General features: G+C 36.7%; 1 protein-coding gene across 3 annotated transcripts; it reads left to right on the top strand.

Moving 5' to 3' along the window:
- Nucleotides 1-338: 338 nt before the first annotated feature.
- SKIL (SKI like proto-oncogene) lies at nucleotides 339-27431 on the top strand. 3 transcript variants are annotated; one of them, XM_070466433.1, is made up of 7 exons: nucleotides 339-807; nucleotides 2484-4207; nucleotides 16194-16291; nucleotides 17830-18062; nucleotides 21573-21814; nucleotides 22103-22258; nucleotides 23037-27431. In XM_070466433.1, exons 2-7 carry the CDS (start codon nucleotides 3110-3112, stop codon nucleotides 23193-23195), a joined length of 1986 nt encoding a protein of 661 aa, XP_070322534.1. In that variant the 5' UTR covers nucleotides 339-807; nucleotides 2484-3109; the 3' UTR covers nucleotides 23196-27431. The 3 variants fall into 3 exon arrangements, with proteins under 3 accessions (XP_070322534.1, XP_070322533.1, XP_020761922.1); XM_070466432.1 differs by having other exon boundaries at nucleotides 342-807; nucleotides 22103-22327; XM_020906263.2 differs by lacking the exon at nucleotides 339-807 and having other exon boundaries at nucleotides 1454-4207; nucleotides 22103-22327.

Raw genomic sequence — 27431 nt, 5'->3', positions numbered from 1 at the left:
GCGCGGCTGGGCGGCCGCCACCCGGCTGCCTCCGGGGCGGGGCGGCCCAGCTGCGGCCCCGCGGGGGGAGGGTCGCCTGTGCCTGACCTCGGGCCGCGGCGCTCGGCCGGGCGGGCCTTGCCTCCGCCCTGCCGGCTGCTGGGGTCGCGCACAGTGCACCGCGCGGTCGCCCTGCCCCCCTCTCTCCGTGTCGCGCGGCGGCCGAGCGACCAGGGCGCCCCCGGGTCTGGCCCGTCTCCACGGAGCAGCGGGTGGGGCGGGGGCGGGGCGGTGGCGGCCCCAGACAGCCGGCTAGGCGACTCGAGGAAGGAAGGAGGGAGGGCGGCGGTGGGGGTGGGGCGGGGAGGGAACATCCTGTCTGCGCCGGGTGCACCGCAGACAGCGCCGCGCGCCAGCCGCCCAGACGGCGCGCGGGGCCAGGAGCGCCGAGCGCGCGCCTGGGGGGAGGGGCGCGCGCGCCAGACGACGGGCTGGGGGAGCCCTAGGGAGCCACTATAGGGCAGACGGCGCGCGCGTCCCCGAGGGGCTAGGAGCCGCGAGGCGGCGGCGGCGGCGGGCTCGCGCGCGCGGTGCCGCCGCTGGCTCAGTTCTCCTCCCCTCCCCTCCCCCCCCGCCGCCCTCGCTCTCCCCCGGGCGGCCGGAGACGGCGGCGGCGTCTGCGGGAAGCCGTGTGTCTCCGCAGTGACGTGGGCGGGCCGAGGGCTCGGTGACGTCAGAGGGCTGTGTGTAGCGATGTGTGTGGGGTTCGGAGCGGCGCCGGCACAGCCAAGGGGAGCGGGCGAGCGGCGGCGGCGGCGGCGGGCACAGGTGCGGCCTCGGCTCGCGGGGGGGGGGGGGGGGGGGGGCGGACGCGGCGGTAGACTAGGGGCGCGCGGCTCCCAGGGCGCCCGACGGTGGCGCCGGGCGTCAAGGGGAGTTAACAAAGCTCGTCGGGCTTCCTCGGGAGCGGAGGCCGTAGTCGGGGGTCCGGATGCTCGGGTCCCGGGTGGGGTCGGGGCCACGGGGGGGCGCGGGCCGGGTGTCCCACGGCGGGTCATGCCTCGCTGATCCCGGGTGATGGGCGCGGGCAGGGGCCAGGTGCTGCACTTGACTGGACCCGTCGGGACTCCGGACCCCGGACTCCCGTCACTGTCCCCTTCCGCCCCCCGCCGCCCGTCTGCGCTCCGCGGGGATGCCCCGGGCTCGACCCGGTAGGTCGGCACTCAGCGACTGGGAGGTCCCGGCTCGGCGCCCCTCCCGCCCGCTGACCCCTCTCTCCTCTGCCCTGGGCAGGCGAGGGGAGGGGCAGCCTTACGGGTGCTGGGGTAACACCCGAGAACTTCCCGGGGAGAGGGTGCGCGGGGGATTTCCACAGTCCTGCCTGCGGCCCCCTTAGCGGGGCGGTGTTGGGAGGGCACCGGGGTGTTCCGAGACTGCGGAGGGGGGGGGGCGGGGTTGGGGGGGACTCCTTTTCTTTCACTTCCCACTACCCGCTTGCAAGCCCGAGGCGTCCCGGGTCCCTTGCCCTCCTCTCCCCGCCTCCGCCTCGGGTTTAAGGTGGGTGAGTGGCTTTGCGTGGGCCGAGGATTTCAGGGTTTGAGGGCTCCCCATTCTAAGTCATGCCTCCTGCCCTCTTCCTTGGCCTGCGTAGGCTGAGGTGTTCCTGTGGTGGGCGAAAGTCAGTACGTTGGCTAGTGGCCTTGGTACTTAACCCTTCGGGTCTGTTTTAAGGTAAATTGCTGGGAGTTTGGCTGGCAGAAATTTCTGTTTACTGGATTTCTTTTGGATTTTCTCTCAAGAAGGAAGTGGAAGAAGAAGCTTTGCTTTTTCCCTCTTCCTCCATTTGCATTCTTTGTGAGGTCTGTCTGCCTTGTGCTTTTTGTCCCGGATTAGTCTTATTCAAGGATGGAGATTCCCAGGAGTGGAGTCTATAGCTTTTGGCTTCCATTAAGCAAATTCGCTAACCTTTTAAAGGGAACGTTAATTTTTGCCTACAGCCATTCCAGAAAAATAACATACACTGACTAGATGAATTATGCACTTAAGATTGTGACTTGCGTGTAGTAGATGTGTTATAACTGGTATTTGATTTTTAGTTGAAACTGGTGGGTTTTTTGTTTGTTTTTGTTTTTTAATTAAGAGGTGAAGTAATAGGTTATTTTAGTTAAAATAGGTTATTTTACTTAAAATCGCATAACTGAGGGAAAAAACCTCTAGTATTGAGTTTTGGGTGAGATGATCTGTTTAAGGTTTTTCCTTTTCTGGGTTGGAGTAATCCTCTCCCTTTTGAGGAATATTACTGCTCCCTTTACTCATTCGCCAATTGCTTTCCTATTTAAATGAAGGTACTTCTAATTAACTGGTGTTAGATTTAAAGAAATCACTCAAGTGTCACCTTTGGTAAAGTGAACTCAGTTTAAGATTAAGAAACTAGTTTCAAACTGACCCTTTGGCCTCTGGAACAAATTCAAATGTAACTCTTCCCCAACCCCCTTCTCTTCCAGATTAATTAAAAGAAGAATGAACAGTAATCCTTGAAGATAAATGGGCAGATTTTTCTTTAGGTTTCATTTTTAATCACAGAAATTCAAGTGGAGTCAGAGTCTCTTGTTACTGGTGTGAGGGTTTATTCAAGCCTTCATTTTGTCCACACAGACCAACAGATCATCATTTTTAGAGAAGATATCCCCGCGCCTCCCCCCCCCCCCATTTTTTGATGTCCTTGGTGCCAATTTTTGGGTGTTGTGCCTAAAACCAAACCAAACTGTTGCATTGAACATGGACATCTTGAATTGAGAGAAGTGATAACTTTATTTTAGTACATATACCTGGAGATTAAAAAAAAACAAAACAAAAAGGTTTCCTTGGAGCTGTGCCTCTTAAAATTATTTTCGTTGCTATTAGACATAATTTTTTTATAGCACTGGTAGTGCTAATACTGAAGTATTAGCAGAACCAAACAAAGTTGCAAAATCTATTGAGTAGTGTAGGGATCTCTTTGGAAATTCAAATTTTCTTTGAGAATAAGTTACCATAAGTATTGGTATACATCAACTCTCTCTCTTAAAATAAGCAACTAAATAATAATGCAAATTTCACACTTACTTGTTTAACACAATAGTTTTTAGCAATGGAAAACCTACAGACGAATTTTTCTTTGGTTCAGAGCGCAAATAAAAAATTGAATGGGATGGAAGATGATGGCAGCCCTCCAGTGAAAAAGATGATGACAGACATTCATGCAAATGGAAAAATGATGATAAACAAGTTGCCAGCAGTAAAGAAGGAACACTTGGATGACTATGAGGCACCAATGGAAACCGACGAAGAGCATGTCAAGAGGACCTGCCCCTCTGTGCCTGAACCTTTACATTTAAATCCTAGTTTGAAACATACTTTGGCCCAATTCCACTTAAGTAGTCAGAGCTCTTTGGGTGGACCAGCAGCCTTTTCTGCTCGGTATTCCCAAGAAAGCATGTCACCTACGGTATTTCTGCCTCTTCCATCTCCTCAGGTTCTTCCTGGTCCACTGCTCATCCCTTCTGATAGCTCCACAGAACTCACCCAGACTATGTTGGAAGGGGAGTCTATTTCTTGTTTTCAGGTTGGAGGAGAAAAGAGACTCTGTTTGCCCCAAGTCCTAAATTCTGTTCTCCGAGAATTTTCACTCCAACAAATAAATACAGTGTGTGATGAATTATACATCTATTGCTCAAGATGTACCTCAGACCAGCTTCATATCTTAAAGGTCCTGGGAATACTTCCATTCAATGCCCCATCCTGTGGGCTGATCACATTAACTGATGCACAAAGACTATGTAATGCTTTATTGCGGCCACGCACCTTTCCTCAAAATGGTAGTATACTACCTGCAAAAAACTCATTGGCCCAGTTGAAGGAAACTGGCAGTGCCTTTGAAGTGGAACATGAATGCTTGGGCAAATGTCAGGGTTTATTTGCACCCCAGTTTTATGTTCAGCCAGATGCTCCATGTATTCAGTGTCTGGAGTGCTGTGGAATGTTTGCACCCCAGACATTTGTGATGCATTCTCACAGATCGCCGGACAAAAGGACTTGCCACTGGGGCTTTGAATCAGCCAAATGGCATTGCTATCTTCATGTGAACCAAAAATACTTGGGGACACCTGAAGAAAAGAAACTGAAGATAATTTTAGAAGAAATGAAGGAGAAATTTAGCATGAGGAACGGGAAGAGGACTCAATCCAAGGCAAGTTTTTTTTTTTCTTTTAAATAGCAATTTTGTACACTGGTAATGGTGTACTTTGAAATTGTCTATTTAGAATATAACAAAGTATTACTGCTCATTCAACAACAGCAAAAAATATTGATCTGTATAATATGTTTGTATTACACGTTTTTAGGCTGTGAAGTGCTGTCCTGTGTGTGTGCTCATTTGATGTTCCAAACAACCTGCTGAGAGAAATGGGATTATTCCCATTTTACAGATAAAGAGAATGAGGCTCAGAGAGATCAAGTGACTTTCCCAAGGTTATATAAGCAGGGAGTGGAGGATTTGGGGCTTTTTTCTCGAGTCCGCTTTCTTTTTCACACATTTTGCCTCTTGATGACTGAATCAGTTGTTTTCTTAGGATTCTTAGTTTACACTTTGGTCTTATCTCCATTTGCAAATGGTGTATAGCTAGCCAAAACAATTCTGGTGATGGTCTCCAAACAGCATTTTTCAAAGGTATATTTAGGATCTCTTGACATTGTTTCTGTAATTGAATATTCAGACTTCATCAATATTGGAAACAAATGCAGAAGACAGATTGATCTGAAGACTTTGTGATTCTAGTCGCCAAGGTTTTTTTAAAGAGAGGAATAATTTAAAAAGTTGTGACAGAATAAAGATTATTCTAGATTAAATAAATATGAATATAAAAACTTATCAGCAAAGAGATTTTAAAGTTATTAATTTCTCACTGCATTATTTGGTAGGCTAAATGAGTGTCTTTATTCCAAGAGTTTGAATGCCTGGCTAATAAGATTTAGGCTATTAAATATTCAGTGTGTGGATCTGGTTTTAAAATATTTTCCTACTTGAAAATCAGTATAATAGCTAACACTGTTAAAACGTACCAAGCATTGTTCTTGAACAGTTTTACACACATAATTTTATTTTATTGGTACCACAAAAAAGTTGGCTGTATTTCATCTTAAAAATCTAATCTTTCCACTGTTAATTACCTTTTATTCCTTGAAAGAGTCTATCTTTTCTCCTCACAGAAGAAATGAATGAAGTGTACTAAATGACCAAAGGTTATTTATAGCAAGACTAGAGCTTAGACAAGAACCTAAGGTTTGGTGTCCTGTCCTTCAATAGGATATCTTTCCCTGTTGGGGGAAATTTAGTTACAATGTAGGTCTAAGACAGTGATTTGCTTCTGAAGCCCAGTGAAGATACTTTCAGACTTGAATTCTGGGTAGTTTGCTCCTTGCTGAATCCAAAGCATCAGTACTTTGAAATTCCTTGCCTGTGGCTACTAGATAAGTTTATATTGTTCTGGTGCCATTATTAACTGATTTTAAAGCATAGTTGGCCTCACGCCAGTTCTCACGTTGTTGGACTTGCTTACAACTGGCCTGGTCACAGCTGAAGATTGTGCTTATTATATTATTAGAATTGTCTATATTCTCAAAATGTGGAATGCCCCCCTTAATATTTATGGTATTTTGCCCTAACCTGACTAGAACTCTTACATGTCTGTAGGTGGCCGCATTATTTGCTAGATGTTCTTGGTCTGATCTTGATTGCTCTGACATAAGCATTTTGGGGATAAACTGCTTTGTGTAATGTTCCTGCTCTGTGTTTATGAGAAAAAAATACCTGAGAACCATGATAAAGGTTAAAAAAAAAGGTGATGAATTTACTTAACTGAAACTGAATGTGCTGGGGTTTGGTTAAAATTGAAACCGTCCTTCATCTGGATGTAGTCCTTTTATTGTATCAGAATTTATTAGTTTGAATTCAGTTTATATTTGGGGAAGATGTGAGATTTTTTTTGCCATCTTTTTACTATGTTATTTTTTGCAGTATTTGCTACAATGTTTTTGGCATATTTTGGTATTTTTTTCTAATTTAATGTGAATTTTAAGCAATTTAAGAGAATTTAAGAAAATTTCCAATAATCAAACTTTTCAGAAAGAAGTTTGGGGGGAGTTCATGTATAGTAATGTGTGCTTGCCAATTCACATTTTGGAAATACGTTCCTCAAAACTTGTTAAAGTATTTCTTTTTTGAAGTTCAGGTGAGAGACCAGTCCCAGATGGGTTGCATGCTCTTGGCTGTGTAACTTATAAAGACAGTAGAATCAGGAATTGAATGCAGGTCTTCTGACTTGAAGTCTAGAAATTTTCACTACTTTTCCCTAAAGCACACTCCATAGCAGAAACTGGATTTTGAGAAACTTTAACTTTTCTTGTCAACTTACCTTCGTATAATGGTTCTTAAGCTCTCTATTAACTTTTATATAGTCTAAGGCTAAGGTATTTTACTGGGAAGGAAGTAAGGAGAGCGTCTTTTGACTGGGGAACATTTTTCATTATCTTCTGTGAGTCATTGAATTAGTTGCCCAACAAACCAAATAGATCCAGAAGGAAGATCATTTTAAAAAGTCAAAACAGACTTTAAAAAAAAATTAAAAAAAAAATTAAAGAATAACCTACCATATAGCTCAAGGAACTCTGCTCAATGTTACATAGCAGCCGGGGTGGGAGGAGAGTTTGGGGGAGAAAGGATACATGGATATGTATGGCTGAGTCCTTTTGCCACCAGCTTGAAACTATCAAAACATTGTTAATCAGTTATGCTCCAGTACAAAACAAAAAGTTTAAAGTGCTTAAAAAATTAAAGGATATACTAAATATATTAAGTTTTTATCTAAAGGGCTTTAGGTTTAATCTGAACACTAATGTAATTGGGTATGTTTAGTTAAAGAGTAGATTTTTGTTTTTAAAAAAACCCCCTCAAACTCAGTAGACAATTGTTTGAAATGTAGCAACTGTTAAATTATTTCTAAGGATGAAAGTTATATTAGTAATGGTCACCAAACTATTTATATAACTATATTGACTTTGCATAGTTAGGACTTAGATGAGAGAAATAAGTGGGATATGGTCAGTGTTCTAAGTGGAGAACTGACTATTCTTTGCAGACACCAGAGATAACAGTATTTTGAACTCTTTCTTAGGTCACCACAAGAAATAATACTTGATATTAGATCTGCCTAGCTTGCTTCGCAAAATGGTGTTATAAAAACTAAACTACCTCTTCATAAAAACAAAAACAAAAACTAAACTACCTCTTCATATCATTTGAGTTTTTTATGTTTTTATTAGAAAAATGATTATAGTATTTTACAGGGTGCAAGAATATATGCAAGAATATAATTTTTGATTCTTTTCCAAGCTTCCAGTGTTGTTTGATCTAATTCTGATTTTGTTGAATGTTCCTATCTGGAAAAAGGTTTGCCAAGCAAACTGATCATTTGTAAATAAAATTTGAAGGGTAATGTTTACTTTAGATTATTTTCAAGCACATTAGAGAAACCTATTTGTAGTCAGTTGATAAGATCTTTATAGGTGATTCTTTCCTGTTACAGCATGTGGCCAACAATCTCCAGTTCACTAAGTAAAGATGATTTATGCCCTTATTTTTTTTTTAGGAGTTAAAATTTAGATTTCTAGCATTTCGACTTGACTGTAAAATAGTGTAGGGTTTACTCTACTTAGGGAAAAGGCCCTATGAATTATCTGTGATGCGAATAGATTACCTAAAGATATCAGCTTAGAAGTTTTCCTCTTAAAGTCTACGCAACATTTCACTTTTTTTTTTTTAGTTTTGCATTTTTCTTACAGTTCATTTCTGTAGAGGTCATTTGGAATAATAATACTACAAAAACTTTCTCCCCTCTTGTAAGCTACTTTTGAGAGCTACTTTTGTTTAGAAGGTGTGTTTCTTTGTACAAACCTAAATGAGGGAAGGAAATAAACTAGAGAGGATGGGTCACTAGAAGAGTTGTGTTGGGACAAAATATATAACAGTAATAATTGTGATAGATGTGATGGTACTTTGTTACATCAGAGGCATAGTTTGCATTTAATGATTAGCATAAACTTTTATCGAGTGGTGGTAAGGTCAGAATCTAATGAAGTGTTTGTGCTCATAGAAAGGACCAGTATGAATATTTTTGTCTGACTTTCTGAAATTAACAACTATCTTATTGAGTTAAGAGGCTCCTGTTTTCCCAGAATTTAGTCTGGTGTTTGGCATGTCAGTTACTCAGGGAAAAGGAAACTTTTAAACTGAACAAATTTTTAAGAGAGAACGCTGTATTTTAGAATAATTGGGATTTTTTTTTTTCTTGAAAAATGATAGTTTAACCCTTAACAAACGTAATTTGCAAGTAAACTATTGAATAAGACACCTGATCAAATGAGGGAATGGATGTAAAAGTATTTTCAAAGTTGAGTCTAGAAACATACGATGATACTTCAAACTATTATTGAAATATTTACTAATATGTAATTTTGGATTTTTCCTTTCCCCACTTGCTTGATTTATCTAGAATTATCTGAAGGTATTTTTAAGTAAGATAACTGAGTATTGGGCTCAAATGTATCTCACATTAATGGTTTGTACGTAGTAATTATACTAGTTGGATATTTGTTTACTTACCAGAATGAAGTTTGCAAGAAGAAAGTACAAAACACGTTTGTTATAAAATATGTTATTAGGGACATTTCAAGTGGAATCATTAGAATGGCTTTGGGAATAGTGCCCCCTTATGGTTTAGAAATACAGTCTATTCATTTTTATCATTAAAAAATGGTAGAACATTTTCAAATGTTAACATTTTTAAAAAGGCTTCTGATAAAAAACTTTATCCTTTTGGTCTGAGAAATGGGGAAAAACTCCAAGGAAATCAAGTCTCCTTAAGAAACTTCAAGGAAGAAAAGGGATAGGCCTGAATCAGTGCATAGTCAGCCAAATAGTGTTCTCGTAGCTATGCATGTTATAATTTATGTCGGTTGAGAATAAGGAGGAAAGCAAGAATTGGATAATTTTATTGCCTTTAAAACTCCGAAAGCAGAACATATGGAGCCAGAACTCAATTTGATCAAATAAAGAGGTAAAATTAGTTTGGGAATATGTATTTTGTCCATGTGTAAAATTTTGCTCTTTTGAGGTTTCATGTATGCTACATATACATTAAGGTAATGTAAGGATTTTATTTGACTACAAAAAAACCTAAAGAATATATAATTAAACTTTAACCATTTTTAAGGGTGTGGTTTAGTTCCATCACTAAATAAAGTAGTCCAGCCCCATGTTAGGCGGAAAGAGGAATGAATAGGACAGATGTAAAGTTAGTTTCCCTGGAGGGGGCCGTGGTGGCCCATTCCAGCATTCTTGCCTGGGGAGTCCTGTGGATGGAGGACCTTGCGTGCTGTAGTCCATGGGGTTGTGAAGAGTCAGCCGTGACTGAAGTGAATGAGCACACACACACACAGTTAGTTTAAAACTCATTTTGATTCCGAAACTTAGAAATGGATCACAGAAGAGTGTGTGCAAAGACTAGCTGGAGGAGGCTCCCTAGGGCAGGGATTCATCTTGTAGTTTATAAATGTAGAAGGTGGTAGATGCTTAACAAAGGTTTGGATAAAACTGAATGAAAAGTCCTAGTAGCCGTAGAAAGCTCCCAGTGATTTTCAAGGAGGAAAACAGTTTAGTTTTAAAAGCAATACAGCATTTTGTTTTTATTTGTGGTATTGAATTTATCTTACAATTTCAAATAGCTTAAAAGTATGTATTTTGATTATCTTATGGGGACAAAGAATACAAAAATTAAAGAAACTTAACTAAAAATCACTTTGGTACATAAAACAGGGCTTTTACACCTTTTTGAAAAGGTTTTTTGGTGTGATTATGGAAGCGCTATAGGCCCATTATAGTACATCCTAAAAAAAGTGCAAAGAAGAAAACAGAATTTTCTCATCATTTCACCATGGCGTGATAAACCACCATTGGGATTTATTCCTTTATATCTGTAATGCTTTGTGTTACAGGTCTGCGCAAAATCATCTGTAGAGTGCACTTGTTAATTTAGGACTAATTGTTGAAATAATACATTTGGACAAACTGGAGAACTTGCACTTAGAGCGGCAGTCATAAAATTGCAGTTTTTCGTCTATATACCCTTTCCCATCTGGGGTTCTCTGAAGAGAATTAAGCCCTTTAGAAAGATTGTAGATAGTGCTGTTCTAAGTACTTTGGAGAAAAGTTCATTTAATGCATACAATGGAAACTTGGCAGAATTTAGGCTTAGTTCTCTTGAGAACCTCAGTTGAGAAGGATGGGAGGATGTAAAGAAGTCAATTTAGTGGGTCATCAGCACTTTAAAAATACATGAAATAAAAAAAAATTAAAAAATACATGAAATAGAGTAAGGTTTTAAAAGTGCAATCTATTGCACATAGTAAAATAATTTACATTCTGATGTTAATTTACATTATTTGAAGGTCAAAATAATCTTAGTTTTTTAAAAGCGTATATGCTGAAATGGGATAGAAAAGCAACAATCTATCTACATTTACATAGATTAACTTTTGACAGATAGTTAGTGAAAAGATGTATATGGCATGTAAATTTTCAAATAATTTGCAATATTAAGTGAACTAGACACCATAGAATTCCACTGTAAAGAAGTTAATTTTTTTTAAGTCCCGGAAATTAACAGGATTTTTATTAGTTTGTTCTAATGGAAAAGGGAGTGATGTCATACTACTGATTATTACATGTCTTTTGTTTCCATGAAGGATTTAAATGATAACTGCACATAAGAATGTGAGCCTTTGCTTTTCCTGTGAGAGTTTTTAAGCACTTTAAACCTAAAATTGGCTTTGTGAGGTAGATGATACCATTTTGTAGGGTTGAGTAGCAGGAGACATTGCTGATTGCTGCTTGTTGTGGTTGTTGCTTAGTTTCCACGTTGTGTCTGATTCTTTGGGATTCTGTGGACTGCCAGACTCCTCTGTTCATGGGATTTCCCAGGTGTGGGTTGCAGTTTCCTTCTTCTGGGGATCTTCCACATCCAGGGATCAAATCCGTGTCTCCTGCATTGGCAGGCGAATTCTTTAACCGCTGAGCCACTGGGGAAGCCCATGATTTCCTGCAGATCATCTTTGATAAGTTAGTGGAAGTTCTTAGATCGTGTTACAGGTTTGTATCAGGTTGATTAATAAATTAATCATTACAGTGATTATTTTTACAGTGAAATGAGGCACAAAACTAAGTCTTAAAATCTCTTAAGTACCTATTGCTACCTTGTAACACTATTCCTATTTCAGTTGTTGAAACACTCATTCACAGCATGTTGAAAGTATTGAGGAAACCTGATCCTATTTTGAGAGATTCAGTTTCTTTCAGAAAGAGTATGTTGGCAGCAGTCTGATAGAGTGGTAGGGTGTCTTGTGTCCTGAAATCATTTATAGACCACTTGAATGTCTTATTATTATATATAATAAAGGGAACTTGGCAGGGATATTTGCTTTATACCTAAGGAGTATTGCTTAACAGTGAGTTCAGTCTTGTATTTACTAAGGTTGCTAACAATTTATGTTTGGCTTGTACAAAATAATGTGTATTTAATATGCATTATATTTAATGTAAGCACACCATTATAGGAGGATAGACTATGAAATTTACCAATCTACCAGTCCTTCATACGTATACTGGCTTATAAATACCAAAATGTACAAATTAATCTTTGTCTTTCTAAATTCTATTTTAAAAAATTCTTTTTCCAGATATTAAAAAAATCTTATCCTGATTTTTTGAGGGGAACTTGTAAAATCCCATCAATACTTGGAGATATTGTCTTGATCACTTTAGTTCATCAGTGTTTGTCGCTCAGTTCAGTCGCGTCTGACTCTTTGCGATCCCATGGATTGCAGCACGCCAGGCCTCCCTGTCCATCACCAACTCCTGGAGTCTACCCAAACCCATGTCCATTGTGTTGGTGATGCCATCCGACCATCTCATCCTCTGTCATCCCCTTCTCCTCCTGCCTTCAGTCTTTCCCAGCATCAGGGTCTTTTCAAATGAGTCAGCTCTCCACATCAGGTGGCCAAAATATTGGAGTTTCAGCTTCAACATCAGTCCCTCCAATGAACACCCAGGTCTGGTCTTTAGGATGAACTGGTTGGATCTCCTTGCAGTCCAGGGAACTCCCAAGAGTCTTCTCCAACACCACAGTTCAAAAGCATCAATTCTTCGGCCCTCAGCTTTCTTTATAGTCCAACTCTCACATCCATACATGACCACTGGAAAAATCATAGCCTTGACTAGACGGACCTTTGTTGGCAAAGTAATGTCTCTGCTTTTTAATATGCTGTCTAGGTTGGTCATAACTTCCCTTCCAAGGAGTAAGCGTCTTCTAATTTGATGGCTGCAGTCACCATCTGCAGTGATTTTGGAGCCCAGAAAAATAAAGTCAGCCACTGTTTCCCTATCTATTTGCCATGAAGTGATGGGACTGGATGCCATGATCTTTTGTCATGTTTGTCATTAGGGTTTAATTAAAGATCACAATATTAATCTGCCACTATAATTAGAAACTAAGAGTGCCACCTAAAGTCAAAGTTTACTATTGAAGATAAGTCTGGGAGTTCTAAAGGGTTTTTGTCTTATTGGTCTATGTTTTTTTTAGTGCAGATTGGAATATATAGGTACTAATGGTGCTGAGTGGATGAAATTGCTTTTGTTACTAGAAAGTGATGACAGAAATACTTATTGGTCTTTCTGTAAATGAAACCAAGTTCTCTATATTATTTGTCATTGTGAGACTAATAAGCATTGTACCGAAATACAGTAGTTCTTTTATCAGGATGCCTGATTATTAAAAGGTCATGTATACATAACACAGTAAGTTGAAATTTAGAGAAACTTTGTGTAAAACATTTTCTAATATTTACTTATTTGCAATTAATTCGTCTACTGTACATTTTGGACTTGTTTAAATTTTGCTTTCTTAGACGTATTTGTTGTTTTATGACTTAGAGAAAGAACTTTAGGAATGAAATCATAAGTCTGAAATTTTTCTTATGTGTTTCAGATGAGGATGCCATCTGTTCATTATGTGGTAGATAATGATGGGGAAGTTGAATGATAAAAGTATTTTAAAATGTTAAGGCTCTAACTTGAGCTACTAAGGGATCTGTTTCTTTTCTTTGCTAAATAATGTAGTCTGTTTTAGTGTTTAATTACTTGAAGAGAATACATTATCCTCATATTGAAAGGTAAAGGAAAAGGCAATAGCTGTGTGTATCCTGGTGTCTCATTTTTATTCCTGATCAGTAATAGCATTACTGCTCTGCCATTTAATTATACTGTTATTTTTTTGAAGACCTAATTTGTATGTTGCCACAAATGCAGAATAGATGAGAAAATCTGGCATGACTGTGAATGTTCTATTGTGTATTATGTGCTTTTCTTAATTATTTTTAACATGCAGTTAGGATAATTTGTTGTAAATGTGTTTATGGCTTACCACAGAATATTAGGTAAAATTAACTCCCAGCATTTTATCTTGGTTAGTGTTGTGCATTTCCCCATCATTTGTATTATTTAATTTGTAAGTCTGATCTCTAAAAACGCACCCAGAGACAATTGAGATTCTTTGGCACTTCATGGAATAAACGGGTATTAGTAGATGTGAAAGAGACTAGTAGCAGAGTAGCCTTAAAGGTGGCCACCCTGGGAATTTAATGAACTACACCGTCATTCATAATTCATTCAACGAATATTTATTGAGTCCCTACTGCATTGCCAGGCGTGGTGCTAGGTTCTAAAAATACTAAAGTAATTAAGACAGTCCTTGACCTCAAGCTGCTACTTAAGCAGAGGCCAGATAACCACTCATCAGGAGTTTTGTCTAGGAAATTCAGACATTTGCTAGAGGACTGCACTAGATGATCTTTAAGGAAGGTTTTTTTTAAGAACCCCCTCCTCTGGGTCTCTCTTCGTGGGTAGGTGCAAGAATAGGAAACAAAATAAAGGTCAGAAACAAGAGAGGGATGGGTGTTGAAAAAGAAACGAATGTGCTAACAGTTATTTAAGGTGGCATTTGAAGTTTAGAGATGTTATCAAAACAAAACTATACTGAGTTTGGATCATGAATAAAAAAGTAAAACTTATACAAACTAATCAAGCTATAGAATTTTGAAATGAACATGATCAAAATTGAGTCAGATTTGAAGTCAAGATCTTTGGCTGAAGAAGTTTAGAATCTGTTATTCTGAAGATTTAAAATTCCAGCTATCCATAATAGGAAAAACTTATAAATATCAATTTTAATAGTTTTAATTTAAAAAATCTGGAAGGGAGGTGGGAGGGGGGACCGGGATGGGGAATACATGTAAATCCATGGCTAATTCATTTCAATGTATGACAAAAACTACTGTAATGATGTAAAGTAATTAGCCTCCAACTAATAAAAATAAATGGAAAAAAAAAAATCTGAAAACAGTTGATTTCTTGGGCAGTAGTACATCCAGGATGTCTCAGATATAAAACTGATGTAAAGTGGAGCTTTTTTTATTTTCTAAATAATGAATTTAACAAATGACCTCTAAAAAAGAGTTTCTCGTTTAATTTGAGCTGATCTTATATTTCATTGATTTGTTAGAATGAGCTTTTTGTTCATTAACACCTCTTTTATTACAGTGTTGGGGTGAAAAGTGTTCTGCCTAAATGAGTTTTCTAGATAATGAAACTATTCTCAGCACTGTGTCTTTTTTAAAAACTTTAACCTTTTTTAAAATCTAAAATGTCAAATACTGTTCAGTCTAAGTGTATGGATGAGTACGTATGTATATGGTATGCTACTTGTAAGTATAAATATTGACTATAACTATGTCATATTGACCCAAGACTTCTTAAACGTCAGATACTCTGTTGGAATAAGGGTAGGGAACAGTTGAGATATGTTCTTTTTCCTAGCCTATGTATGATAAAGCCCTCAGATTGTCTTGGTTTTGAATCAGTTTTTGTGTTTGGGTGTTGTAATTCATCTGTCTCTGTAGGCTGTCAGCTGGCACCTGGCATCTATCATTTAGTATTTCTGTTGCCAGCAGTCAGTTCCCCTTCTAATTTATGGTAGAACTAAGCTATAGGCTGAGAAACTATGTAAACAAATGATTGTTGTGTTTTTTAAATAAGCAGTTGATTTTGCCCCAGATCTTGAACTTCTTTAGAACACTTGACCAGAATTGTGAAGTTTTAAAACAAATTCTACTCTGTATATAGAGTCTAGAGGCCCTCACTGAATACTCACCTGTTAAATCCTTTCAAAATATTATTCTTTTCCCTATAATCTTATAGCCTTGTTAGTCTTTTAAATTCCTTGCCCAATAATTCTTAACAAATGTTGATCTCCCAGTATGTGTATGTAGGGGGAGGGGAGACATGTAAAACAAACCAAATGAGGAAGTTAGTAACCACAGGTTATTTATTCTTTCTCAGTTTCTGAGCCTCAGTTTTCTGATCTGTAAAGTAGAGATAATTGTACCTACTTAATAAGCTATTTGTTAGAATTGAGCAGGATATAAAGTTCTTATCATGAACTTTGAGGTAGCCACCCTCTCCTCTTCCTTTATTTACAAGTACAAGGCTAAAACGAACTTTTCATATATGATAAAATGTGGTTTACTGATGAGTGTTAGCAGACAAAGTGGTTTCAAAATTTGGCAAAGTATTGTAGGATGTTGTCTAATATAGTACGCGAAGAAATACTATAGGGATGGAGGGGGTAGGTTATAGCTGATTGTAGTAGCAAGAAGAAGAATCAAAACTTATCAATGCTGTACATTTGCAGAGTACTATTATTTAAAATGGATTTTTAACACAGATTCCATAAGTATGATATTTGATGAAATCATTTCTGGTAGTCCATGTTAATATACATGCTGAAGCTGTTCTTGTGATGGGGTAGTTAATGTCTCTTTGAGTTTTAAGTGACTAGACATGGTATTTTAAAGAAAGACTGTCCTATTTGAAGATGATTCTTGAATTACATAATTCTTTACTAGTCAGTGTTCTCCAGAGGCAGCCTACGGCTCTGTTGAATAAACACCTAAGATTTACCATCACATCTTCCTTCAATAAACTTTTCCACTTCTACATTTTTCTACAGATAGATGCACCACCAGGAATGGAATTGCAGTCATGGTATCCAGTTATAAAACAGGAAGGTGACCATGTCTCTCAGACACATTCATTTTTACATCCCAGGTGAGTGGGTATTAGCTCGTTCATGCCCTCATTCAACATCTATACAGCAGCTGCTTTTCTAGGCTCTGGGAAGTCATTATATCATTTTAGGGTTTTTTTTTTTTTTTTTTTTTTTTTGCTAATTCAGGGAATGAATTCTAAATGGGTTGAATATTTGAATTAACTTCTTTTGTATGTTTCCATGTTTTTTTCCTGGAAGTATGTTGTTTCCTTTTTGCCCTAAAGTGGAAAAAATGAAAGTTTTTAAAATTTTCCTTATTTCCCTTCAAGAGGTAAACCAAGTCTCCTAAGAGTGTGGTGTGCAACTTTGATATTTTAAAATGAACCTTTTTTGGAACTTAGAGGTTTTCATAGTAGCCGCACCCCTCAAAATCAATGTTCATATTTTCAGTAAAGATGCACCTTAGATTATAAACTTTTTATTTAAAAAACCTAGACTTTTATCTGCTGCTGTACACATTTATCTCCCCAAGCACAGTGATGAAGAATCTCAATCTTACTTATATTTGTATAGTTCCTTCTATTCCTTTTACATTTGAAATAAACTTAGGAGCAGTATTAAACCTGTCAGTTTTCTTAGCCAGATACTGAGTTTTCACCCTCAGAATTCATGTAATTGGTCAAGAGGGACAATATAGATGTCCTGTACAAAGAAAATGTAATGTAAGAGGAGATTATTTAGAACTTAGAGGATGAAGTGTTAGGTCACTTAAATGGTTGCATCTTTTGGCTAAAGGTTAAGCAGATTATAGTTAATCATATGGTACTTAAATATCTAGCTCAAATTTGTTCCATTAGTCTCTCAGATAATCTCTTGCACAATTTTATGTGAGCTTTGAGCAAAATTGGTATTGGTGGTTATCCCTTTGATCCTAGTTTTGCTTGATTTTATTATTGCTGTTTTATCAAATTAAGTAGGAAACATCAAAGTATTTTCAGAAGATTGCTTTGTGGAGTTTGATCCAAGGAGGATAGCCCAGTAGCTGGGCAGTGTTCAGAACGCTGATTATCTTCTTGAAAAGGGAGAAGGGCCCTGGGAGCTCTTCGTTGGGGCTGCGGTGAATCAGGCCACAGCCATGCAGTGTGGCCTGAATCGGCCTCACTATAGCAAAGAGCATGGACTCCTTGCTTTGGAGGGGTGGCTCACAGGGAAACGGTCCTCGGAAGTGTCATGTAGTCTGTTTTCTTTTGGCGTGAACGTGACCAACTCAGGGTTGTTGAACTGCTCTGTAAAGTACTTCTTGGTTTTAGTTCTCATGAGGTTTTGAGGGAAGGAAAACTGGTTTTCTTTTCAGTGAGTATCTTTTTACTGTTTAGAAACTACTTTTTGCAAAATAACAGAAATATCCTCATAATTTTGCTCTTTGTGCCTCAACTACTTAATGACATTTTCAAGAATTCTTTTCTAAGACCCTTATTTTCTGAATTGTTGCGTTATCTTTTTTAGTTAAAAAAAATTGTTTAACTATAGAAATTGATGTTAATATATTTTTACCTAAATGTAGTATGTATCTTATTTTGCCATTCTTTGTTTTCAGCTACTACTTATACATGTGTGATAAAGTGGTTGCCCCAAATGTATCACTTACTTCAGCTGTACCCCAGGCTAAAGAGGTCACAAAAACAGAGGCAAGCAAATCTATACCAAGACAGTCAGAGAAGCCTCACAGTAGTGGGAAACATCAAAAAATAGCGTCTTATCCAGATGTCTCTCTGGAGGAACAGGAGAAAATGGATCTAAAAACAAGTAAAGAATTATATAGCTGCCTAGGTAAGTATTCAGAAATTACCTTTTTAAAATCATGTACCTAATCAGCATATTTATCCAACATTTTCAAAAAGAGGGTTTCTTTTAATAAGAGAATTTTCCTGATAATTGAAGCTTTTATCTTAAAAAAAAGAACAACCACCTTTCAAAACTCTGAAGTCTGGGAAGATCCCACGTGCCAGGGAGTAACTAAGCCCATGCACCACAGCTGTTGAGCCCGTGCGCTAGATCCCAGGAACGGCAGCTGTTGAAGCCCGCACGCCCTATAGCCTGTGCTTTGCAGGAAGGGAAACTACAGCAATGAGAAGACTGCACACTGCAATGAAGAGTAGCCCCCACTTGCTTCAACTAGAGAAAAGCCTGTCTAGCAAAGAAGAGCCAGCACAATAGATAGCCAAAAGTAGATTAATAAAATTATCTTTAAAAAATATATGATAACCTGTAAAAGTATTGAATCAATTATGTTGTACACCTGGAACTAACATGATACTGTTAATCAACTATGCTACCTAACTAAGTGTAGTTAGGTATAGGACTCAGAGACATTAAGTTGTGGAATAAGCAAGGATTGAAAACGAATAACTGTGGGAGCCATGCAGATGGCATAAATGCAGAATGCTGGCTGGACATTAAACAAAAAAGCTGCATAGCTCCAGTGCCTTTTAAAATACGGTCTACCCGAACAAGATGTGTATGCTCACATGCGGCCCGTGTTACCCTCTCTGTAGCTGCAGAGTTTTGCCTGCAGCTTAGGCAAAGGTAACAGTTCTTTCAGCTTTCTCAGAGCAATGGGAGAGTCCTTTGGTCATGTAATTGTTTTCATAGATAGTTGCAATTCTTTGGGGGGAGTTTGTACTTTAATTTTGAGATTTTCCTTGGATTTAAGTATAGCAAACAATAATTAGTAACATACCTTTACACCATGTTTGTATTATATTTCCTAAAGTATTGTAGAGGCTTTAAAAAAATTGAGGTGTAATTCGTATACCATAAAATTTATCCTTTTAGATTTTACAATTGAGTGGTTTTTAGTAAATTCACAAAGTTATGTAATGATCACAATTAATTTCAGAACATTTCATCAACCTTAAAAGAAATCCTGTAATCCAGAAGTTACTCTTCATTCTCCCCTTTTACCAGCCTCTAATCTGTTTTCTGTTTTTATGGATTTGCCTATTCTGGACATTTCTTATAAAATGATTGTATAGCATGTGGGCTTCTGTTGCCTGGTTTCTTCCACTGAGGATGTTTTCTCAGTAGATGTTATAGTATGTATTAGCACTTCTTCCCTGTTTATGGCTTAGTAACTTTCTGTTGTGTGGATGGATAAGACCCTGTTTTGTTTATCCATTCATCAACTGATGGACATTTGTTTTTTTTTTTTTTTTTGAGCATCTACTAATTTTTATTATTTTACCTCATAGAAGCATCACAATATGACAATTGTTTAAAATAAAGAAAGTTAAGTCGTTTACTTGCAAATAACTTATATGGGTATTTGAACTGTGTTGAAGTTAATGTCAAAGCTTTCTGTTTACCAGCAAATGCTAGTGCTTTTATTTTATTTTTATTTTTATTTATTTTTTTCATTTATTTTTATTAGTTGGACTGATGGACATTTGGATGTGTCCACATTTGGCTTTTATGACTAATGCTGTTATGAACACTTAAGCACAAGTTTTAATGTGAACATATGTTTTTATTTCTCTTGGCTATATATTTAGGAGTGGAATTGCTGGGTCATATGGTAACTATGTTTAATATCTTGAGGGACCGCCAAACTGTTTTTCAAAGCAACCATACCATTTTCATTTCTAGCAACAGTCTCTGAGGTTTCCAGTTTCTGCACATCTTTGCCAACAGTTGTCATTGTTTGTCTTTTGATGAGAGCCATCCTAAGTGGTCATGAAGTGGTATCTCATAGTTTCGATTTGCAATTCTCCAAGTTGACTAATAATACTGAATATCTTTTCATGTTTTTTATTGGACATTGCAAATCTCTCTTTTATTTTTTTAGTGTTTATTTTACTTATTTGGCTGCGCCAGGTCTTACTTGCGGCACATAGGTAGGATCTTTAGTTGCATGTGAGCTCTCAGTTGCAGCATGTGGACTCTAGTCCCCTGACCAGCGATTGAATCCAGGTCCCCTGCATTAGGACTGCAGAGTCTCAGCCACTGGACCACCAGGGCAGTCTCCATTGCAGATCTTTGGAGAAGTACCTGTTGAGCTCCTTGGCCTGTTTTTAAATTGGGTTGTCTCTTTATTATTGAGTTGTAAGAGTGACTTGTACATTCTGGGTGCTAGAGCCTTACCAGATAGAGGGTTTGCCATTGTGTCAGTTGTCTTTTCATTTTGGTAGTGTTCTCTGAAAACAAGTTTTAAATTCAGATGAAGTCCAATTTGTTGTTTCTTTGGTTGCTTACTTTAGGTGTCATGTCTGAGAAACCATTGCCTAATCCAGTTAAGAATTTTAGCTCTTAAATTTAAGTCTGTGATCCATTTTTAATATATTTTTATAAAAGATGTGAAGTTCAACCTCAATCGTATATAGACACAGTTATCCCAACATGGTTGAAAAAGCTACTGTTACTCATTAAATTGTTTTGGCACCCTGTTAAAAACCAGTTGCCTGTAAATGAATACATTTGTTTCTGGACTCAGTCTTTGTCAGTACTACACACAGTTTTGATTTCTGTAGCTTCTTAACAAGCTTTGAAATTGGAGATCGTGAGTCCTCCAGCTTTGTTTTTCTTTTTCAAGATTACTTTGGCTATTTTGGTTTCCTCTTATTTCCATATGAGTTTTAGAATCAGTTTGCCAAGTTCTGCCACACAGCCAGGTGAGATTTTGATAGGGTCTGCATTGAAAAAGTAGGTCAGTTTGGGACTACCATTTACTGTAGTCTGTTTGGGCTGCTGTAACAAAAATAACATGACTGTGTGACTTCTACCGTAGACACTTACCCGTTCACTGCTCTAGAGGCTGGGAAGTCTAAGATCAAGGCACTAGTGGATTTGGTCGCAAGGGTTTGCCTCCTGGTTCATAGATGGCCGTCTAATCATTGTGTACTCTAATTGTGGGAGAGCTCTCTGGAGTCTCTTTTATAAGGGCATAAATCCCATCATGGGGTCTCTACCCTTATGAACTAATTATCTCCTAGAGGTTTCATTTCCTAATACCATCACACTGGGGGTTAGGATTTCAGCATAGGAATTTTGGAGATCACTGACTTCCAGATCATGGTATCATCTTAATGATACTAAGTCTTCCAATCTGTGTACATAGGATTCCTTTCCATTTATTTAGGTCTTTTATTTCTTTCAATAATATTTTATAGTTTCTGTTGTATAAGTTTTATACTGCTTTTGTTAAATTTACTCCTGAGTATCTTTATTATTTTTTTTATTTCATTTATAAATGAAGTTGTTTTCTTAATTTCATTTATGAATCATTCTAGTGACTTTTGACAGAGTGGTATTTATATTTTGTTACTTCTTTTTTTGCCTTTGAAGATCCATCAGTCTCAAATAATTCTACTAGCAAAAAGAAACCTGAGTCTACCACTTGCAGCTTAGCCAGAGACACAAGCAAGTCAGGAACTGACTGTGATGTTGCAGCTTCATCTCCACTTCTTGTCAAAGATGTCGTTTGTGAGGACGATAAGGGAAAAATCATGGAAGAAGTAGTGAGAACTTACGTAAAACAACAGGAAAAACTGAACTCAATTTTACAGAAGAAGCAACAACTTCAGATGGTAAAATTGTTATTTAAATGATAGTCCATTGTGAAAAAATGGTTTTGCATATTCTTCAAGATGAGATGCTGTAAAGGCATTTAACATTGTTCAGTTTTATACTTACAAGAAATATTAATATACTTCTAAATTTTTAGAGAAAATAGTTTTCAAGATAACTACTTATGTATAGAATTGATATGACACCTCAATTTCATAATAGATATTTTCTGTCCTGTTTTTTTCTGAATTGAAAGGTTTGATGTGATAGAAATAAAGTAAAAATTATATTGTGACTTTAAATTACAGGAAGTTGAAATGTTGAGTAGTTCAAAAGCAATGAAGGAACTTACTGAAGAACAGCAGAATTTACAGAAAGAGCTTGAATCTCTGCAGAATGAACATGCTCAAAGAATGGAAGAATTTTATGTTGAACAGAAAGACTTAGAGAAAAAACTAGAGCAGGTAATGAAGCAAAAATGTACCTGTGACTCAAATTTAGAAAAAGATAAAGAGGCTGAATATGCAGCACAGGTAAGAATTACACAGTTTGTATAGTGTTGCCTTTTCAATGTGGAAATTGAAGCTATTACTTTAATTTCATTAAAGAAATTAATTTGTTGTTAAACTCATTTCATTTAGGCTAGATTTCAAAACAGATAATTCTAAAAAAAAAAAAAAAAAAAAAACAAACCACCAGATAATTCTGTTAAACAGTTTTGTGCTATATCATTCAAGAGGATTGTTTTGATCTTGGTTGTTGCATTACTTTAAATTTTTATTGGATTTCTGTAGTTTAGTTGTCCTAATTGCTAATCTCTAGCTATCTGACTATCAGTGTTATTTTAATGTAATATATGGGCTTTCAAATCAATGGCTTAACAAACATAAACTGTTGCCTACTATGTTCACAAGCCCTGGGGCAAAAGTGGATAGTAGCTCACAACTTGGGAAAGATGAACAAATAACTCCTAATCTGAGCATGCTGTGGTAAAAGGTATACTGAGGTGTAAGGCATAATGAAAGTGTTCCAAGTGTTCAGTTCCCTTGATCCTTTGTTTTGCCCTTATTTTAAGGTCATTTCAAAGTCAGGTTAATAGTATTGGATACTCAAGTGATTATAATATGCATGAATAGTTAATTTTTGCAAAAAGTGGTTTGAAAGTAGGTCTTTGCCATGATGTGAGAAGAATGGAAAACCAAAACTGAATGAAAAACTGACAGAGTCTTCTAAATCACACAGCTGGCAGAGCTGAGACGGAGGTTGGACCATGCTGAGGCTGATAGGCAGGAACTCCAAGATGAACTCAGACAGGAGCGGGAGGCAAGACAGAAGTTAGAGATGATGATAAAAGAGTTAAAGCTGCAAATTTTGAAATCATCAAAGACTGCTAAAGAATAGAAACCTTCAAAGAAATCCATCCGTGTGTTCCCAACAGGGTTTATTTTTATTTGTTTGTTTACTTTGGTAAATGGATTCTGAACAATTTATCTGCATGAAATAACTAGGCATTCTATCCATTTGTAGATCAGAGAAAGTGAAGAGATTATATATTAGTATATAAATTTTTACATTTTCCAAATGAATGAAAATGTATGCTTCTTTGTACTTTTCTTTTCAACCAGCTTCAAATCAGTACTTTGCAGTTTCAACTATTAGATACGATGCCTATATTTCTAATGCAGTTTAACAGTTGCATACTTTTTAAAAGCTGCATTGTGTGATGGAAAATAATTTTGATCAATTTTGTTATCCATATTTTAGATACAATGGTGGCTTCATATTTCATATATAGAGCTACTCAAGGAGTTTTCCATTTTTTTCATTAACACAATCTTGTTTCTAAGTTGAAAGTATACTCATTATTATAATCAAAATTTTTTATTTTGTTTTGTCTTGTGGCATGAATTTCCACCAGTTCCTTTCTATTTACTGTCTCCTAAGAGACATTTTGTGAGTAGAGGAATTTCATTGATGAGGTTATAGCACACCCCAAGGGGAAAGATAATATGCTTTCTTATACACTGCTGCTAAACTCAAGAAGCAGTTATAATTAGATTTTCTGTTTAAATGTGGCTATATTTAGAGAAAATTTTTTATGCAGCAACTTTCGAAGAGGGAATAAAATGTCATAATTTTTGAACTTTTGTGTTAATAGTGAAATTGTGAAAATATTAATGTACTTGAGAAAAACTGATACCATTGATGTACATCGGTTTCTATACAATCCATAATCCTGTACAGTTTTTATATGTAGTTGTGAGTCTTACTGAAATTTATATAATGGATTTGTTTTCCTTTAAATTGTAAGATATTAAATACTTTGAAGGTTATTTTGGACTTTTGTATGTTTAAATGTTAAGTCTTACCAAATGTGCACGAATGGACCATTTTCAGTTATTATTTAATATCAAAATCAGGAATTTACACTCAACTAGTAGTATATGATAGGTTAGTATAGGGAAGTTTACTCATCTGCTACTAAGAGGTTTTTAGATAGTTTTTAGAAGACAGGAATTCTGTAGTTTGGGGAGGGACAACTTCTTCTGCACTTTTTTTTTTTTTGCACAGAAAAGTCTGTCATTCTTTAATGGCAAATTTCATGTTAGTTAATTCTTGGCTTAAAAGATACTAGGTAAAATTCTTAGTATGCATTTTTTAAAAGAAAGTTTCCTGAAGCTACCATTAATTGACATTAGTATCCCATGAATTTAATTTTTATATTCTTGTGTATGGTACTATATGAAATTACTTGAGAGCTAAATTTATTTTTTAAATAAATCAGCTAAAGTTAAGGTTTACTCTTCCCATCATAGACAATAGATGCTTGGTATAGAACTTCAAAAGTAAGTAGGTTATCATTTAACCAGTTATTTTCATATTTTGCTTAATGGTACTTACATAGCCTAAAAGAATTTTTGTACTTCCCAAAGTATAGTTTCTTTACTAGCATATCATCTAAATGTGTATTTTCTATTTTCCATTTAAGTTTTATTGTGTTAACCCTGCAATTTAATTGGTTGATCCTTGGAATCTCCTTAAGGAAGAACACATGTTAAAATGACATACAGGAATAAATATTAAAAATGACATATGCTTCTAATACTTTTTATTTGCCTTTATCTGGAGAAAGAAAAACACAAAGATATTTTATGACACAGTTTCGTTTTAGTTTGTGGATTAGTTGCGTCACAGCTAAGCTTTTTGGGAGGTAAAACTCAAGCCTGTATAATTTATTTTTCTATTTCACTCAAAATCTACTTACGTTACTTAGTTTAAATGATAAGCTATTGAAGTTTCAACTCAAAACATCTAAAATCATTTGTTTAATCGTTAAAATATGTTTTTAAAAATTCTAAGCAATGCTTAATCACTTTTAAATTATCATAAGCTCTTAATTTATTAGCTTTGAATAAAGAACTATTTTTTCTAGTCCTTCACATAAGGGAAACTTGCCACATGAAATTGTATAGTCTTCATTTTTCAGAAGATACATTGATGTGCCATCAGTTTCTAACTTCTTTGAAAATAGTGATTTTTTTTTAAGTCAACTGTAAATAGTATGCCTATTCTAGATAAAAGTAATTTTAAGTTAAACTGTACAACATAGCTTGAAAGTATAGAGACTTTGTAATACTTTACAAGTGGCCTCTGCTAAAAATATCTTATCCATATAATTATTCTTCTATTCTTTGCATGCTCATTTTGTGTGTTGGTTGTTAGCTTAAAGTTTGTTTTAATGTTAACTTTTGTGTGCCAACTCATCAGGCAAGCAGATTTTCCCTCAGACTTCATGATATTTTTCTTTTTAGGAAAAATATAAAAGTATTTACTTTCAAAAGCTGCGTTAAAGGAACGACATATCAGAAGTGCTAGAGCATCTTTGAAAGGAAGAAAAGGTAGAATATTAGTTGACTGGGTGATAAGTGATGTTAAATTTGAATGATGATAGTTTCTGTATTCTAAACTTGATGAGAAAAAGGTACCAAATCTATTGTCAATGTAAAACCTGCTGTCATTGAGGAAGCTCTGAACAACCCTGGTTTCGCAAATAACACTTTGAAAGAATTTGACCAATAATGTAAGTTTGGCTTGTGCTTTAGTTTTGTAAGGCATACTCTTTTGCTTGAATTTCTGTGTCCAGGAGAGTTTGGGTGTTTTTTGGTTCTTGAACTAATTTTATAATATATTTAATATATTACCAGTTGAGATATAAAATCATTTGTACATATTGAATTAAAAACCAGTTGCTAAAATAGGTGTAATAGACTGAGTACAATGATACTTGCAGGTTATCCATATGTTCTAGAACATGTTCATGAACATGTTCATGACAGAACACCCAATTTATTTACACATCTTTGGTTTCTGTTTGAAGAAAAGTAAAATGATAATCAAGCAGTATAATACATGCTCAGAGTTATTTCCCTATAAGTAGTAGTAAAGCTGGTGCTGAAGATTTTTGATCAGTTTCTAAAATTTTCTTCTCAATGACTTATGTTTTGATTGCTTAGGGAAGAATCCTTACTTTTATTTGCTCTTATGCATTTACTCTGCACGACAGCATATTACAGATTAATAGAATGAAAAGTTGTGCTCATACTGTACATTTATTTCTGTGCTTAAAACTACTTGTTAGTTTTTATTGAAGCTGCCAGCAATAAGGGACACATTAAACTGCTGTATTATACATTGTGAGATTGAATAAACAGCTTAAATTTTTTTCCTGGCATAAGACACTTAAACATTTCCATTATTGGAAGGAATTTGTATGGGTATTCTATATTGCATCTTGTTTAAAAGGACAGTCTTTTTTTTGGTAAAATCCATTTTAAATGGCTTCTAAACTACATAATGCAATTTGGAGCCTGTTTTTTTAGTGATAGTAGTAAATGTTTTATATAGTGCTACTGTGTTTGAATTAAAGAGAACAAATGTAAAAACTGAAATTAAAAAAATTAGGCCCAGAAAACAAAATAGTGTATTTAGTTGAATGTAAAAGAAATTTATAAGATTTTTTTCCTTTAATATAGATACCTCACTTGAAAATAAAGCACAGCATACTTTAAGTAGTTATAGTTAAAAAAAAAAAATCCTACTAAAAGAATTGCTAAATCTTGAACAACTCTTGGGGAATTGTAGTTTGGGAGAAATAAAATATATTTGCTTTTAACCATCCTGTTAGAAGTATTTATTTATCCTGATAATTTTAAGCCAACACAGTAGTCTTAAGTTATTTCTGAATTTCTAATCTGTGAAAGCAGTAAATGAAAGATCTGTTGTGCAACTGTTGAAACAGATTGTTGACTACATTGACCATAATTCAATTTAAAATCTTGCCAATGATGTACAGTTTTATGGTTAAAATTGCTGTGGTTGGTTGCATTACATGACACACAAAACTGTCCTCTACCTCACGTGAAATAAGTATTTTATATGGTTTTACTATAAAACAAGACTCATCTATCTGGTCACTTAGTTTACAAATTTTGAATTATATTTATTGAAACATGACATACTGTGCTCTTAGCTTATACCTCAATTGTATTTTGTGCTGTTTTCCATTTTCATGCCTTGTAAATAACTTGTATAGATTGTGGATCAAATTCCAAATAAAAACTTTTAATGCCAGTGAAA

The sequence above is a fragment of the Odocoileus virginianus genome, chromosome 4 (genome assembly GCF_023699985.2).
Source record: "Odocoileus virginianus isolate 20LAN1187 ecotype Illinois chromosome 4, Ovbor_1.2, whole genome shotgun sequence".
NCBI classification, from domain to species: Eukaryota; Metazoa; Chordata; class Mammalia; order Artiodactyla; family Cervidae; genus Odocoileus; species Odocoileus virginianus.
This window is presented reverse-complemented; position numbering and strand designations above follow the sequence as displayed.